This window comes from Fulmarus glacialis, unplaced genomic scaffold, assembly GCF_000690835.1.
Source record: "Fulmarus glacialis isolate BGI_N327 unplaced genomic scaffold, ASM69083v1 scaffold8706, whole genome shotgun sequence".
NCBI lineage: Eukaryota > Metazoa > Chordata > Aves > Procellariiformes > Procellariidae > Fulmarus > Fulmarus glacialis.
The window spans coordinates 21,059-39,419 of NW_009218751.1; the positions used below are offsets into that span (position 1 = coordinate 21,059).

The following is an 18,361-nucleotide window of genomic DNA, read 5'->3' on the forward strand; positions in this document are numbered from 1 at the left end:
GAGAAAGTGTAGCGTGCTTTTTAAAAAAAGTGTATGTTACAGCTTGCCAGTGCTTCTATCCTTTGCAGAGAAAATGAGTTAAGTTCTAGTAACTAGTACAGCTTTATAGCGCTGTACTTAAATCCTTATCTAGCTGGTATTGTACTCAGCCCTGCCTTATATGGCACATTTCACATTTGAAAAAACCAAACCACCAGCTTGCAGTTGAACTTGATGAGATGCATCAAGTAAGTATGTGCAGTAATTCAAAATCTGGTGCTTTCCCTTGTAGCTAAAGAGTATCTCACAGCTGTTTGTGGCATGTCCTGTTTACACACATGTACATACACAAGCACGTGTGCACGCACAGTCTGATCGATGTAAACTGATAGCCATGGAGTTTTTCTACCATGTTGGGCTACGGATTGACATTAGGGATGATATAGCACTTTTCCTTCTGCTTCTTCATGTCAGGGCTGAGGTGTAAAAGCAGACTAGTATCAACAAGGTTGTATGCTGATTTTGTGACTAGTTCACTGGTATCAATTTGTGGGTATGATTGATCCTAATAGGGCTGCTGATTTTACTTAAAATGTCAGTTGACATTACTGTGAAAGGTCTGACGAAGTAGTTGCATGTTCTGTTACAAAGATTTAATGTGGGTTCTAGGGTCAGAAAAAGAGGTCCTTCTTAGTGTTCATTAACGGCTTTAAAACTGCCTGTGTCTTTTACTTACGAGGCTTTCCTTTTCCTCTCCACACTAAGCCATATTCTTTTGAAAATAGTGTATAATCTTCTTAAGTTCATTGGCTAGATTAGTATGAGTCACTAGAAACAAAGTTATTGACCTGAGAGCCTTTTGTCATGTATCTTACGGTAATTTCCCATACCAGTATATTTTTACGAAACTGTAGACTTTTCTGTCAAATACTGGTGTCTGCTGCTTTAAGCGTGTGAAGATAGAAGACTCATGTTTGGCATCCCAAACATGGTTGAATGAAAAGGAGTTTTGTGAAACCGTAAAAATACTATGAATGTATTTTGATTTGATTAATATTTCAGTTTAAAGGTTGCTTTTAGCAAGACTGATTCAGTTGCCTAGTATATGGAATTGTTTTCAAAGTGCATCTGAACTTATACTCTTAAATCATAAGTGGAATGATTTTCAGAATCAGGTAAATTTTTTTGCATATGCTTATTCTCAGCACATGTGTGTTCACTGGAGTGGAATATACGTTAACATTCTTGCAGAAAATTCATGAGAAAAAAATTTTTGGTGTAAGTTTCATTAGTTTTCGTTTCGAACTGTGAATTTGTTTCTATTTCATCCTTTTGATGTAAACAGTAATACTAAAATCCCTTGGAATTATCTGTGATAGCTGTACTGTGTTTTCCCTGAAGTGATAATTTTTGCCGCTCTGGGTACTCTCTCTTGAGTATTGTTTCACAGCAGGCCGTGGTTCATGATCAGTAATGTCAGAACTCTTTTGCTGTTGGATGACTGAGCATCAATTGAATCTGGATCAATTTGGCGTGTTATTTGTCTATCTAGTATAAATGCATGTTATATAGTTTATGTTGATACTACATTTTTATGCTGGTTTCAAAAGGATGGTCAGTATCTGAACTGACATAGCAATAGCATGATACAATTTATCAAAAAATGTACCACCACCAAGTTAAGTCAAAACTATTTGAACAAAGATGAACTGGCAGGTTGAGTTTATATACCATAATATAACACATCAGAGGTTGGTTTCCAGTCAACTTGGTTTTTGAGTCGTGAATCCAGATTGACTGTATTATTGAACCACGGCCTTCAGTAATACTGTAATAAGACCTCTTTATTTACAGTTAAAATGTACATATGCTGCTTATTATTAATGAAAAACACGGAGAGAAGATGGATTCATTTGCAGTTGATCACATAACTATTTGGGAACTTTAGACTGCTGCATCTGATAAATTAAACTTATGATATTTAACCTTTAGCATTATGCAAAAATGTACAGCATTGCTATATTGAACTTATTACTCCATTTTATTTTATAAAAATGGGAGTATAGTTAACTTCATTCCTTATACATTTTTGTAATCAATGGAAACTTTTGAAACTTGAAAATTTTTATTTTCATGGAGTAAATGGGAATGTTTTAAATTCTAAGAATTGATAGGTTGACCATGAAAACTATGTTTACTTTCAGAGAGAACAGGAAATGAGAATGGGTGATATGGGTCCTCGTGGAGCAATAAACATGGGAGGTAGGGATCTGAAGGAAAAAGGCTTCTGTAATGTAAAATTTCTTTTTCTTTGGGACTGTACATGTTACTCAAGCACTATTAATTAATGACAACTACTGGTAAAAAGGAGTAAACAGTATTAGGAAATAAAAAAAAATCCTCACATATTTTGCTTCCAAACAGTTGTTTTTTTCCCCAGTGTGTGTCTTTATTTTATTGTTTTGACTACCTGTGGGAGAAAAATATGATGTGCAAGTTAAGAGAAACAAAAAGGCAGGGGAAGGTGATGCTCTAGAAATTATCTGATACAAAAGAGGAATTTTCTGTTTGGAAAGTATTTGGCATTCTTTTTGAGGGACTACCTGTTCAGAGAAGTTGGGGCTGTAATTGCATGCAGTGAAATGATGTAGAGCTTAAAATTGGTAAGTTCTTGTTGATGTACCTGACAGAAGATTAATGAATAATGTGGTTGGTATTCTACTAATTTATTGCAAGTCTGTATTTGCAAATATTCTCAGTTCACTTTTGTGACTTAAAATATTGTCACTGCTAAAAACTGTTACTATGAAGTCTAGAAGAGTACATTCTTAATAATTAGTGCTTTCTCCATATATGCAGACTGAAAGAGTTTGAAATCTTACTTAACCAGAATATCTGCTTTTAAACAAGACTGAAACTTAGAATATTTCTTTGGGGGAAAAAAAAAAAATCTTACTGAGCTGTATTAACTGTCAATATTAATCTCTTGGAAGCTTCCTGATGTTCATTTAAAATAAGATTATGATTTTAAGAAAAGTTAATACTATTTTTGCGTATTTTATATTTGAAAGTACATACAAAACTTAGTAAACATTGTCACTTGACCTTTTGAGTAATGTGAATTTATAGACTAATTAATCTGCTTGGTCCAGTTTTTAAAATACATTATTCACCATTACCTTGCATTTATTGAGACACATTTATACCTACAAAATAGAAATAGGCTTTTTCTTTCAGTGAAGATGAAGAGCTTTAAAAATAATTCTAAAGGAAGATATTATGAAGTCATTTACAAATAATAAGCTGAAGCATAAATTGTGACTAAATTTTTTTTTTTATTTATAGTTGTACTTTTGCATATTGTTGCAGTCTACTTGAAAATTCATTTAATTAGGAGACTTTGTAAATATTGATACTGTGGGAAAACTACTAATGCCAGTTGTCCAGATCCACAAGATATACTTTTTACGTACAGATTTTAAATGTGTATTTATAGCAATCAGTTCACAGCCCTTTTCTTGTCAGGTTTTAATGCTTAACAATGACGTTCATCATAATCTTGCTTTGTAAGCTTTGGGCTATAACTTTTGATTTTAAAATTGATACAAATGCTTTTAGAAATAAATGTGTAGTTCCAAAAGAAGTTATAGTAACAGTGAACTAGTATTTTAAAAAGGGAAAAATATCCATAGTGAATAGGTAAAGATAGTGTTTATTTCCACAATATCTGGATTTAAGGTTAGCTCACTGTAGAGATTTTTTTTTTCCTCCAGCCCATTAACAACCCTACCACTACAACCAGAAAAACCCAACCCCCAAAACCCGCAGTAGACCTTTAAATAGTAGAACTTTAATTGTTGATCTTAGCATTCTTTCTCAACATTTCTGTTGGAATTGTAACTTTATTTTTAACTGGCCTTTACCTGTGCCATTTGCGACTTTTCATCTTATGGAACAGTGGGGAGCTGGAGTATCTTCAGTAATGGAAATACCTGCATGATAGCGTTATTAGAAAGCAAGGTACCTCTGTGACGGATTTAATTAGCGTTGGGCTGATTTGTGCAGTACCACTCATTTTTACATTGTTTTCTGTGGCAAACAAGTTCTGAGACAATCTATATGCCTCATTATAGCACTTAGCTGGATCTGTAATGCCAGGTGCAGCTGATAAACTTTTCAATATGGGGGGAAAAAAAGGCTTTTTTGGGAACTATCTCTGTATTGATGATTATTGACTGTGGCTTGTTGCCAGCTGTGCTAGTTTGGACACTTAGAGTGTACTTTTTCAGCCCTCCGGATTGCCGAAAAAGACATTTTTTTAGTGTCTGTGCATTGTGGCATGAACACTGATGACTGTTTTCCATCTCTTGCTGAACCTGGTCAAGTGAATTAACTGCTAACATCAGTGTCCCACCAGAAAGAATGGGCAATCAAGTGGTTAGCTCTCAGGGTCTGCTTTGGAGCTAGGAGGACCTATGAGGTATAGCTAAAGCGCCATAGTGGCCTCTTGCTGAAACTGTGGAGGACTCCACTCTCGCCTTGCATTAGGCTCCCCAGTTGTCTTCCTGTCACAGCTGACTCTGCCTGAAAGTGGCTTAATAATATAGAGGTTTGGTAGTGTAGGTCACTATACGTCACCCTGGAAGCAATATGGGTGTATTTGTATGATACAGAGGATAAGAACTTTGTTGCAGTTGAAAGATAAGCAAATGTTACCTGAGTGTGGCCAGCTGCCTAAGTTTAGTTAGGCTGGTAAGCAAGCCAGTAACAGATAATTAAACATTGGCTGCTTTTGGTTAATGGCACTAGTACTGGCACTAAGCACTGCCATCACGATAGTCCTGCAGTGTACTTCTAGCCTCTGAAAATAAAGGTTTCTCCTTATATTGGCAGTTTAGACTTCTCTGTTTCTTTCCATATTTAGTCACTGAATGGATGACGCTAAAAAACAGTTTTAGGGTATATTCAATGGTAATTCTCTTGAACTGTAGCACAATCTTCTACCTGCTACATGAACGGATCATGCTTGTGGGTAGGTAAGAAGCATCTGACTTGGGCATTCCTTTGTTTTGTCTCAGTGTCATAGGGAGAGGTTTTCGGAGTTTCTCATTACTAAGCTTAAATGAGTTCTGCTTTCCAAAAATTACAGGATTTTTCTCTATCGCTTCTAATAAACTTGTGTAGCACTTTACGTGTGCTACTGTGTTGCATGGGTTGTTTTTGCTAAGCAGCTTGCAGTTGGTATAATGTATATGATCACGCCCAGGTCTGCAATTTTAGCAGCAATATCTTGGATGCAGTGGTTTCACTGACTGCTGTCATATGTGTACTCAGGGCAGGTAATAAAGATGCAAGTTTGCATACTTGCAGATAGTCATAGTACTGTATCTGTGCTAAATGGCCTGCTTACAATGATGTACATCTATGTATTCATTACTAAAGAAGTTACAGTTGTGATGAGAGGTGAGAGGTTGATTTTTTTAAATAACGAGTTTATTAGTCTAGCAACATGTCAGATTTCTTGATATTCTTGTATGTTGTCATGACTTAAAACATAGGCTGGATTCCAAAGGCATGTCTTCTTTCATTATTAAATTTTGCATGCACGCTTTTGGCTGAAAAGGTGGATTATCATTGTGGGGGGAGAAAAATGCATCACCACCAGTCTTAAAGTTGATGATATTTTATAATAGCAGACATAAATGATATATAATCACACGTTTTTCTTTCTTACAACAACAGGAGATAATGTTCTGAAGGTATTTTTACCTACCTGTTGAGTTTGTTAGTGGGTACTGGCAGAGTGGTGTTTCCTAGCTCAATATTACAGCTAAATGATCTCCTCCAAAGATGTCTTTAAGCTCTTCTGCCTCTTACTGTGAATCAGACTTTTGGAGGAGACTGTTCTGTCACTTTCAATTCTAACAAAACTTCCCTTAGTTTTCTGGTACTTTTACTATAATAAATTGCATTTAAATGCAAGATTTATTCATGCCATATTACAAATAACTTACTGTAAAGCTGAGTACTATCTTTCGTGTTGCTTTTAGATGTTGGACTAGTATACTGTAACACTATATACAGTTAACATAATACTGGTAGAACAGTTCTTGCAAATTTATATTTAATATGTTATGATCCCTAAAGAGCCAAGTTGCCTTATAGCTGCCAATTACTGCAAAATCACTTGAGATTTTTGCTAATTTGTGGTGTGTATACTGCATATATATGCTATAGGAACACTTCAATTCCTGCACGGAAACCGTACAGCTACATTTAGCTGTAAAGTTCACGATTTTCAAATACACAAGGCAGATCATGTAATGCAAAATAATAGGGATTAAAGAAAATCTGTTTAAAAGCAGATGATTGAGATAAATGTACAGTCTCAAAGAATAATTTTTTTTTTTATTTCAAGTATTGGAAGTCTTGTACATTTGGCTTTTTAAATATTGTAAATTGTTTGTTTATTCTTGTAAAATTCAGATAGGACAGCTCTAAGTATAGATTGTTTTGCATAGATGCGTTTAGCCCAGCACCTGCTGGTAACCAAGGCCCTCCTCCAATGATGGGTATGAATATGAACAACAGAGGAACTTTACCTGGCCCTGCAATGGGTCCTGGTCCTTCCATGGGACCAGAAGGAGCTGCAAATATGGGAACACCAATGATGCCAGATAATGGAACAGTGGTAACGTATCACAAATTTAATTACTTTGAATAGCTGTCATGTCTCATGGCCCTTTTTTGTTACCAAAGATATTTTCACACTGATTAAGAACATGTTACATGTTTTGAATATGTTAAAAGTAATTGATAAAACTTGTTCATGCAAATAATTTACAACACAGAAGGGAAATATTTATTTGATATTACTATGAAAATCCTGCTTCCCTTAAGAATGGGATGAGTTCTTTGATCAGTAACCAGACTTTAAATTGAGGTTAGAATGTATAGCACTTGTGGCAAAACTTTGCATGTATGACCTGTCATGAAAAACCACTGATAGAAAGAAATCACTTCTGTGAAAGGAAAAAGGAACAACATACCAGAGTAATCTGTAAATTTAGGCATTTGCTGTTTTTTCTTTTGTGAAACTAAATTCTATGTATTAGCTTGTTGGGGTTTTTGATTAACAGTTCAATGTTGGAAGCTATGTAGTGTGAAGATATCTTTGTGTAAACTATTTAATTTTTTAAAGCAACTTTAGTGTGTTTTGTATTTCCTTTCTAACAGTGTTGAAAGCATGAGATTATGACAGTAATTATGCCACTTAAAAAATAAGTATGCCAACAGCTGTTAGGGATAACTGTCATATCAACACAGGCGAAATAATATTGCCCGGTTGCCAGGGGATGTAGGGAATGTCTTGTATACATCTGGAATTTTTTATCAAAAGCAGATATGCCATTGGGATGCAGTTAAAGCACTAGCCATTTTTGCTCTGTTCTCATAGCCAGTCACTTTCCTAGCTGTAATGTCTTACGTAGAGAAACAACTATAATTTTCAATCTGATTTTTACATATTTTTCAGTATTTTTCTGTAAATAGATATTTGGGATGTTCTAGTGATGATACGATATAAAGGAGTATAAACAGGGATTCCATTATAGTTTTATTGGAACACAGAAGCATTTTGTAGCTGTATTTTTTTATATATGCCTTCTCATCTGCGATTGAGCGATCTGAATAATGAAGTTTGGACAAAGTCCTTTGTTCCTTAGAGGAAAATGAGATTTTGATTGAGCACAAAATACATAATGAGTCTGGCCTTTACCAGCTAAAGGAGAGGATCTCACTTCACATCATAGGAGCCAGCTTATTTTATCAGTTGTATCATTTCTCACAAAGCGTAGGGATGCTTTTCACAAAATACTGTTTTCAGAGATGCTTTTGCTGGAGACCAGTGTGTTACTGGTCACCTCTGGAACATTCTGTTGTGATTATATGGACACTGAAAAAGAGGTGTAAGGAAAAGAATATGATACTGTAAATCAGGGTATCTATCTCAAACTGTTGTTTTTCTACAAAAAGTCATTCCAGGTATGGAAATGTAGGGGACATACTGACACTTCAAAATGCATGTTTTAAAAAAATTTTTTTTTTTACTTCCATTTTCTTCTGCATGCTACTGAAGGACAAATTAGATGCTTTTTTTTTTTCCCTTCATTTTGGACTTTCAAGGTTTTTAATTTGGGGACAAGCCCCTACAGAAAGGCATAGATAGCCTCATGGTATTTTTGCTGCTGTTGGAAAGACACTTTAAAGATCCTTTGAGGGCTGTCTACTAAAACACTGTAAGAGTTAATTTCAGTTTCCACTGAGAGAAATGGAGAATATGCTTTATAGATCAGAAGTGCAGTTTTCATTTTTTAAATTGAAAATTAAAAGACTTTTTCTGAAGTCTTTTAGGGGAAAGTTGAAGCAATCTTCTTTTTGTTCCACTGCAGTCTTTTGAAACATAGATTATCTTTGAACATAACATTTTAAAAATAGCTTTTCCCCCCCCATACTTTATTGTAGGTAGGTAATTACTGCAGTTTTCTCGTTAGCTGGAGAGGGGGGTCCTTGTTGGAAAGAGGACTTAACTTTTTGTCCAAAAGTCAAATGGTAAAAATTATGAGGAGTATGTGATAAGCTATTTGTTGAAATTAATATCCATTGCTAACAAGCTGGCATGAGTTAAAGATTATTTTTTTAACAATTTTTAACCAGTGCTGCAGATTTTAAGGTACTTTGGGGCAGTAGTAGATCTTTATGCAGTGTTGAAGTAACTTTTTTCTTACTCAATGTCAAATTTTAAACAACGCGCATATATACAACCATGATCTAAGTTGCATAAATTTTTATCTATATACATATAATGCTGTTTTTAAATAACATATATATGAATTAGCAGACTTTAGAACTGTTGAGCTCTACTACTATTATTGGACTTAGACTTTCAGAAGAATTCTTCTCTGATCCAGGCATGTAAATAAAGTGCTACTCTTGAATGTTCTTGTTAAACTCTGAATACTTGGACATTAATGTAGATCTCTGTACAGAAGGAATTTCTTCTGAAAGTGTAACTGTCCTGAACAGGTAAACGATGAGTTATTTCAAGATCTGATTGTACCATATATGTATGCTTTTAATGGTTTATGTTATGTTGAGTTAATGCTTTAAATTTCATCATGTGGTTCTGGTTTTAAACACTTGCATAACTACTGAACTATAAGTGCTCAGATGCATGTTTTCTGTTTTAGGTCTTAATTGCTATAGCCAAATAAATCTGTGTAAGCACATATGCCTTTATTAATATTAGGCACAGAACTAAGGAAAATAAATGTGGAACGTTAACTGGATTTTCATCTTATCTTGATATTTCAGGTTAAGCTATAGATCTATATATCAAATTTTTTTTTTAAACTAAGCATTGTCCGGTTATGCATTTTATCACTAGTTGTGTTAGTTTATTTGGACTGGATTTTAAGTCTAACTAAAGATTCCTGAAGTGCCGTACAAAAGGCTGACTCAGGTAGTATGGACTGAAATACGCTTTATCCACAGATATGTGGGTTTATAAGTCTTCAGGTTATATTGCTATTAAAAGAATAAACCTGCAGTCTCTAGAAATACAAAAGTTGATTTTTTTTTTCCCTAGTTTGACAATATTTCTGTGTCTAATTTAAGGGAAGCATTGTAGTTGGTATGTAAGGCAGAATAGGGCTCAGGTATAATATTACTGTTTGCTGTCTCTTCTGTTTCATAGAGAATACGTATTGCTTCAGATGTGTTTGAAAGGATGAAGTTACATTCAGCACCAGAGTTGGTCTTAATACTTAAGTTTTTAATTTTTAATTTACTTTACAAAGTTGGAGCATAACATTAGCACTCTTTAATTTCCAGCTCTTTTTCCATAATAACTAATTTAATTGCTCCTTTCTTCCCTCTATGTGTGATCCTGATTCTGCTGGACTATCTGCTGAACTTCATGACAACATCACTTGTGGTTTTTGTTGTAACTCACATTTGGCATGTTCCAAATGGACTTGTATTAGCATAATGAGAGATTCCCTCAAGGAGGTCCATCACAGATGGGTTCACCTCTGGTTAGTAGAACGGGCTCTGAAACTCCTCAGCCGCCAATGAGTGGTGTAGGTGCCGTGAGTGGTGGACCTGGTGGCTTTGGTAGAGGAAACCCAGGGGGCAACTTTGAAGGACCTAACAAGCGTCGCAGATACTAAAACTTATTTCATTCCAGTAAAACTATACAGTGATATGCCTCTATAATTTTAGCTGTTACCTGGAAACGGTTTTATTGTTATTGTAGTCTAAAACAGTTTCTTTTGTAAAACTTTTTTTGTATTCAGTCATAGGCTTTGTAGTATAGAGCAGAAATTATGCGGATCATTATGTAAGGCAATGTGTTTGTGACTAGCAAAATACAATGTTTGACTATGCTGTAAAACATGCAGTTATCTGATTACAATAAAATATAAAAATCACTTGAAAGGATTTTGGGAATGTTATTACTAATACTGGGTGAGAATAATTTTATGCTTAATTATAAGTGGCATCATTTTCATTCTTATGTAGTTTCTACTATGTGTCAAGAAAGTTCCATTCTTAATAGTGAACCTGTTTAGCTAAACTGCATTTGTGGTACGTACTATGAACAATTTACGACACAACTGCTTTTGTTTGTTTCGACTTTTGAAGAGCATCAAATTTTATACAAAGTGTTCTCAAGGATACTGTGTCCTTCCATCTTGGTCTCCCTTTGCAAACTTAGTCACAATAGGCTTATAAACAGAGTATATCCGTTACTCACATTATTGGAAAATTTAACTTGGGGGAAGAAAACACTCTGGAAAAGGAATCTGTATATATGCTTTATTCATAACAGTATGAATGAATTTACCTTAACCATACTTCTACAGAAGAAAAGTTGTTGTGACATCTGTGTGTTCTACTGATCATTAAAGTATCTTGCCATTGCAAGGAAGGAGACACTTGTGCAAGCTGGTGTAAAGCCTTCCACTATATAATGCATCATTTTAAGTATACATTTCCCGCAATGGTTTGTTTGAATAGAAACAAGTCTGTTATCAATGATTAACTGTTTAATTAGGAGGCAAATACACGTTTTCCAGTTAAAATAATTGTTCACTTAGAGTAATATGCATTTAGAAGGATTGCACATGCGTATTCTTGATAAATGTTTCATAGAATGATGAATTTGAAAAATGGGTATTTCCAACACAACTCAGGCTATACTTCCTGATTGAGTCTTAAGAGAAAACTGATGATAAAGCTATTAGGAAGCTTATTATGATTCAGATTTTGTCAGTCATGAAGGATGATGGAAAAGACCTATTGGTTCTATTCCTGTAATGGCAAGAAAGTAGGGATATTTTTGGTTACTATTGCTTTTTTCCTGTGCAAAATAGTTGTAAAATATTAGTGTTCGGTTTTTATCAGCTCACTCACGTTTTCAGAAGTAGAAATTACTAAAATTTATGTGCATGAATACTGATACTAAATTGTTTAAAAACCTGATTTGAGATAACGTAGTGCCCTAATTATATCGAAATGGTATGTACGTAAGTCAAAGCATGGGATGCAAGCAGCAGACAGAGCATGTATGTGCTACTTCTTAATGTAGCAGTGATGGTCTTGGTGAATTGAATTGTGAGCAAATGGGTAACAGGGAAATTGCAGCATTGCTGGCATTTTGGAAGTATGCTGTTATTTAAAATGCCAGTGTTATATGGCTTAAGATAGAGATTGTTTTCATACAATTCAGGAGTTATCACGTGTAGGTCCTCACTTGTGACATCTGTAACTACTAAGTATTTTCCTCTAGACTGTCTTTAATGCTGCCCTTTTTTGCTCGACTTGAAATACGTGCTACACTTTATAATGCAGTAGTGAGTTAGGTTTAAAGTCTGAAATGCTTTCCCCTACTTGATACATGTATCACGTTACAGCACTCATTCGTCCAAAAAAACCTTGCAGTTTGTTTTACTTAGCATGCTATTCCTAAAACTCAACATTTGGGAAAATTGCTGTTTTTCTACTAGGTGTAAACTAGTGTTTGCATATAGCAGCTACTTAAGCTCTCTGCTTTGGTGTACTGCATTCAGTTGAAAGCGCAGTTTACATCGGTGTCTAGTAAAGTGTCTAAATATTAGATTACTTTTGTCTCATCTTTTCTGCCCTTGCACATGGCATTTTTTATGGGAATTGAGAACTGGTGTGAGTTGGTAATTCTAAACTGTAAAGCTGTAAGGGGTACATGTTTTAAATATAACTTGAACTAGATTCAAGAGGTCTGTTCAGTTTTTCAAAGGAAAAGGCTGTGTCATTCAGGCCTTTTGGCTAACTCTTATATTTAGATAATATACACCCTCATCCTTGTAGTATCTGAGTATGTTTCAGAAGTACATGAAACATACCAAATCTGCAAAAAGTGGTTCATTCTTTCCTTGCCAGCCCCATGCTATTTTAAGTGCGTGTTTGTTGCACTGCATTTTTGCTAGCAAGCAGAGGTATGTATGTATGTGAAAGTCATTGTAGATTTTAATTAATAATAGTGATTTTCATTCCACAGTTGTGAACTACTGTTCCTGTAAAACTCTGACTTGAATGGCTCTGCTGCATGGTAGCAGTGGATTTGTTTGCTGTCCTTATTGCAGAAAATCATCTAGTGTTTTTCTAAGTATCCATGAACCAAGCCTTTCACTCCTAAAAAATAAACACTGAAATGTTGAATTTGGGCACACATTAAAGATTGCACGAAGAATTACTTTTGTAGCTGATGACAGGCTGCCAAATTCTGCTCTTAATAAAAGCTTTCTTAAGGCTGCCTGTCCATGTTGGTTGTATACAGCTTAACTGTAAAGGCAATGATTTTTGTTTTGCCATATGTGGTAGTAACTGACTCTAGCTATATGATAAACACATAATTTTGTTAGAAAAGGCATGGTCCCAATTTGTTTCCTAAAAATGGTATGTAGATATGGCCAAGCAGCGTTTTTGTTTGAAGGTACTGCCCATGTGCTGGAAGCGATTAATTTTTCTTGTTCCTCATCTAGCTGATCGGTTTATAATTTTTTCTGTGTACACAGGTACTTAAGTTTTTAACTATCTTTGGTCTGTTTGACTAGAAAGCACAGTAAAGTCCTGACTCTTTCTGCTATATGCTGTGGTAAAAGAAATAAGCTTGGAAAGGTTATGAATTTGACAACTACAATGCGCTTACTTTTGGTTGTACTTACTGAGTTTTTACATTATTCCTGAAATTTCAGTCTGAACTGCTTAATTTTCATGTGAGATACAATTTTAATACTTAAAGATAGCAAAGCTTTACTATTCCATTTAAGTAAAATAAAACACAACACCACCAGAATCTAGCTTGGCTAACTGCATTTGTATTTATCACCTCAGTCAAGGTGAAGGGGAGCTATTGGGAACTTAAAAAAATAAAATTAATTTTGGTTGTGAGTTAATTTCTTTGTAGTTCTGTCCAGTGTGCTCATTAGATAAAGCACATTGATATCTCGGGAAACTTGGTGGCGATTCAAATATACTTAACTCTATTTATTTCCTAAGAAAAATACAAATTACTGAGGATTACCTAGAAAGAAAATTTCTGACCTTAAGTTGTTTTATTTATTGTCCACATCTATTTTTTCCAATTGGACATAAAGATACAATAAACTGGAGACTTTTATTAGAAAAAAAGGTTAACATAGATGGCAAGAAGACAATATGAACTAAATCTTATGTTAATTTAGTTTTAAGCATCATCCAATAGGATTTTATAATACGCATTCTTTGAGGAGCATTCTGATCTGAAGTATACTGTCATATTGTAAAATGTTGTACCAAACTAATTTTCCCCCTTTTCCACTTTTGATTTCAGATTTTTTTAACTTGAAAAATAGAATAATCCATAATTACAAATTCTTTTGAAAGGTGCTAAATACGAATGCATTGACTTTTATGAAATACTGATTGTTAAATCGTCACAATCTGCCTTGAGATAAGTTGGCTCAAAAATGCTGAAATAACTGATCTAAAGGAAGATTCTCAAGTGAAAAACAAAACCCTTTAGGCCTTTCAAAGGGAGAATATGCTTTGAGGTGAGATGTTCAGCAAATGAGTGGTGTGCTCTGATGGCACGGTACTCATTTTACTTAAGCATGTTGTGGAAACTAATTTTTTGGCATACTTCTTAATGCATAATTTTTTGTATAACAAGTTGGATCATAATTTTTCCCTTCTCAGTGAAGACAGTCAAAATAAATTGTAATTGAACTATTAAATGGCAGGGAAGGATGGGTAACAACTGGTGGGGCCAGTTTACATTGGACCGCAAATGTGAATGGATTCTCAATTCATTTCCTGAGACTTGAAGTGGTGCATATCCATAGGTGGTTTTACAGAGTCTGCATCCAACATCTCTTGTTAGCTTGTGCTTGGGGCCAAGACTGGAGGACTTGAGAGAGCATATATTTCAAATGCAATTTAATTATCTTCTCAGGAGCCCTGAATTTATTAATTTGGGCACTGTGCTGTCATTAAGATGCAGAACTATCTTGGAATTTGGTGCTTTCCTTGGGCTGTTAGTTCACTTCTAGCATGAAGGAATATCAGTCCAAACTTCCCTGATTCTTGAATAGTGAGGATGGAGTGAGTGTGACCTATGGAAAACACAGAGGTTGGACATTACTCCTTTAGATTATTGGCTCTTCAGTGCTAGTTTAGTGGCTAATGTTGGACTGTATTATCCCAAAAGCATTTACTTTTTTAAAAATACATTCAATGAAATGTGAGAACTTAATAGAGGATGGACTACAAACTTGCAATACTTTGTTCAGGTATAATTTTTCCCATTGGATTGGCTTTTTGTTGCCTTTTGGGATGTACGGTAAAATATACTTAGTCTTAGTAAGTGGTATCACCAATTTGGTGTTTTGCTGTTATGAAGAAATCTGTTTTGTTAATAGTTTTGGGTTTTTCCCCATAAAATATTTTAAAAATCACAGCTGCAAGCATTTCGGTTTGTTTTCACAGTAATCCATGAAATACTAAAGTTTATAAAAATTAAGTTACCCTTGTCTAAAATGTAAGTAGTAGAATAGATAAACTGAAAATTAAGTTTTCATGAAAACAATACTTCTGATGATTTTAAATGCATGGAAACAAGCCCTCAGTGTGTTCGTTTTCAATGGGATAGATTTAATAGGTCTTTTCCATCTTGAACTTCCTTAAGCTACTATGAAAATTAATATAATTGAAATTTGGAGGTATTCATATTAATGACCTCAGCCTGACTTCTAAAAGCAGTAAGAGATGGGTTTCTTCAGAAAAGCAGTTTAGAACAGCAATCATTTTTTCCTAATTGAAGGAACTATTCAGAAAAGTTAAAGTTCAGAGATAAGCATAGCATACTTAGGTAAAACCATTTAAAAAAACTGCTTTCATACAATGATTATTTTATACCCAAATCACATTAAAAGAAAAAAAAAAAAATCTGTGTAAACGTGGGTAAAAACTTACTGATTTGTATGTAGTCCCTCAAATAGAGGACAAAATGCTCATAATAAGAGTTACGAGATTCAAAAGGAACTTACCTGTGTTACTGCATACACGTGTTGATAAGGTTTTTCCATTTGTTTTGGTAAATGGTTTGTCCGGAGCTTCTGTTGTTCCTAGTTTTACTAGTGTGCTTTTATATCTTAATTTCTGTAGAGTAAAGCATAGCTGTATAATTTGATTGAATTTACATGCTAACTGTATGCGGGATGTTAAGTGCTTGACTTGAAAGAAGCGCAGTGAGAATAAAGATGCTGTTCTTGCCTTTAATTTCTCAGTTAAAAAAAATTGCATAGAACCTCAAACAGGAGTAAGTGTGAAAGGTCCTGTATGTAAATTGAAAAAAGATGGGGGAGAGGGAATAAAGTAACATAATAAAAATGGGAGAAATGTGGTTTAATTTTATATTTACAGCAGATTCACAAAAATAACTTTAAAGCTTGTTATATATGAAAACCATAAACTAACTAATTTTTAATGGAAAAGATGGAAATACCAGTTACATTAATGTCTTGGATTTTTTTAAACTTTGAGCTTAGTGTTGTGCAGATGGCCAAGGAATATCAGAACAGCTGAAATGAATTAATGTTCTAAAAAAATTTTAATATTCATGGGATGTAGGGTGGGGTCACTGCAGTTGGATGTTTATTCTATGTTGTTACGAAATTGTTCTGTAGAACTTGATTTTTGGCTGAATACAGCAACTGTATACAGCGTACACACCTCATGTTGTCGTAAGTATGAAACAGCTGAATTTCAGGTTGTTAGCCTCTCATCAAACCAGTGAGAATCCAGTCTTACACCTATGTGTCATAGCCAGAGAAGCACCAAACAGAAGATGGTGTAAAGGAAAATAAAATAGTGAATACTTATTAGTAATTATGGGATAGGATTAAGGTATTTTCATTAGTTTTTTTCCTTAATTTCACTGTAATCAATTTTTTATTTATGTGAAAGGGAAAGTAATTTTATTCTTAGTGAATATTTGAAAGAAAAAAAAAAATCACCAAAGCAAAACACACCCCTCCCCCCCCCAAAAAAAACCAACCCCAAAACCAGTGCGTAACCCCCCCAAGCAAAACAAGTTTTCCCTCTTTAAATAACTACATACACTTGAGCAAGTTGGAAGAGGAAATGTAATACATCTAGAAAGATGTAAAAGCCACGAGGATTTATTGTAATTCTTTTTGCAGCTGCTTGCTCTTGGTGTTTTGGGCATTTTAATGTGTTTCCTTTTTTAAAAGCTCCATTACTGTTCATTATTTGCTGTGAAAGGATTTATTCTGCAGTGCTGTTACTAAGCTTTAAATATTTTTATCTAGTGTAAAATTGCAGGAAAAAACCCTGCATAAACCAGCTATTGCAGTACTGTACAATGCAGTCTTTGAACTGCCAGCTGGAAGTGGTCTTTCAAGCTGCTTACAAATGTTTTAAATATTTGTATGTTAATGGAAAATTTGAAATCTTTGCATGTTTAAAGAAATAATTCAACACATGCATTGCTGCAGATATGAATAGCCCTTTGCCCTCCTTGCTGCTTGGTCCTGCTTCCTGCCTGCTTTGTGCCACCCTTGCATCTCTGTGCCCATGCAGTGAGCAAGGTAAAAGAAACCCAGTGAAAATTATTGATTCCGCTCATTTTGGTACAGAAGGAAAGAACAGCAAGGAGTGGGCAGTAGAGCAAGACTCTTCATAACTGTGTGGGCATAGGTTAGTTTGTGCTGTATCTACATGCCACATAGAGAATGTAGTTTTATATATGTTCTCATTAAGTGAGCTTAGATGACTTTTCAGTACTTCCAAGAAATACATAGCTTAGAACAAATAGGTAAGAAATATGTTGAGGGCTTTAGATGTCTAAATAGCACGGTTATGTTTTACATTCTTAGTGATAGTTGGCCCAAGAGGGCAAGTATTTGAAGTAATGAAGAAAAAAGGTACACTAAAATGTTGAGCCAAATTATATGTGAGCTTGATCTGTCTGTTCACTTTCTGCAGTTGCGAAGAATGCAAGCCATTAAAATATGGAAAATAGTGTTCTTCATGATTTCTCCAGGAAAGATGATATACACAGGTGCATTAGAGAAGCAAAACTATTCACATGTACTTTTTCTTGGAAGAAAATATGTAAACTAATTACAAAGATGGGAAATGCTGTCTTTTAAAATGCTAATGTTCTTCATTCATTGATACAAAGCACTGCATTGTTCCATATATCATGTTCCACTTAAGGGACAGACCATGTGAAAGGTAAGCTGCAGCTTCAGTTTTAATCAACTTCAGATCAAAAGCCTTTTCCAGAAGGCACGGAAGGAAAACTTTAATAATGAAACAGTAGTTCATCTTCAGTTTTGTCCAAATGTGGAACATTGTGTTCTAGAACTTCTAGCATTGTATCAGTAGCAGTTCCATATCTGACATTTTCAGAACCAGAGCTGTGCCAAATAATACAAATAAAGTTTCTGCCTTAGTGTGTGAAGAATGCAATTAATACATTTCAAAAACTGAATGTTCCGAGTTTTGAAAGAAAATGTATGAAATAATTGTCATATTGAATTACCGGTTTAAAAGTGAAAATTATGTCAACTTGGCAGTTGGGATGGCTGTGCTTTTACAACCATTTTAGTATATGTGCCAGTTTATTGTTGCCATGTTATGCTTTGTGTAGTTTTTGTAATATCACTTAATGCATGTTCAGCATCATTCTTGCATCACAGTTGTGTACAGTTTCATGTTTTATTCACACTGCTGAATGCAAATGTCTGTAGAAAGGGGGTACTAGAGATTTGTTTAG

The 18,361-nt window shown here is 34.6% G+C and overlaps 1 protein-coding gene across 1 annotated transcript in view; it reads left to right on the plus strand.

Moving 5' to 3' along the window:
* LOC104078486 (paraspeckle component 1) overlaps positions 1-10,479 on the plus strand; it is a 28,504-nt gene extending 18,025 nt beyond the window's left edge. Inside the window, exons 3-5 of the mRNA XM_009580134.1 lie at positions 2,184-2,241; positions 6,501-6,670; positions 10,023-10,479. Coding sequence (XP_009578429.1) covers positions 2,184-2,241; positions 6,501-6,670; positions 10,023-10,208 — 414 coding nt within the window. The 3' untranslated portion in view covers positions 10,209-10,479. The remainder of the gene's footprint in view (positions 1-2,183; positions 2,242-6,500; positions 6,671-10,022) is intronic.
* Positions 10,480-18,361: the final 7,882 nt, after the last annotated feature.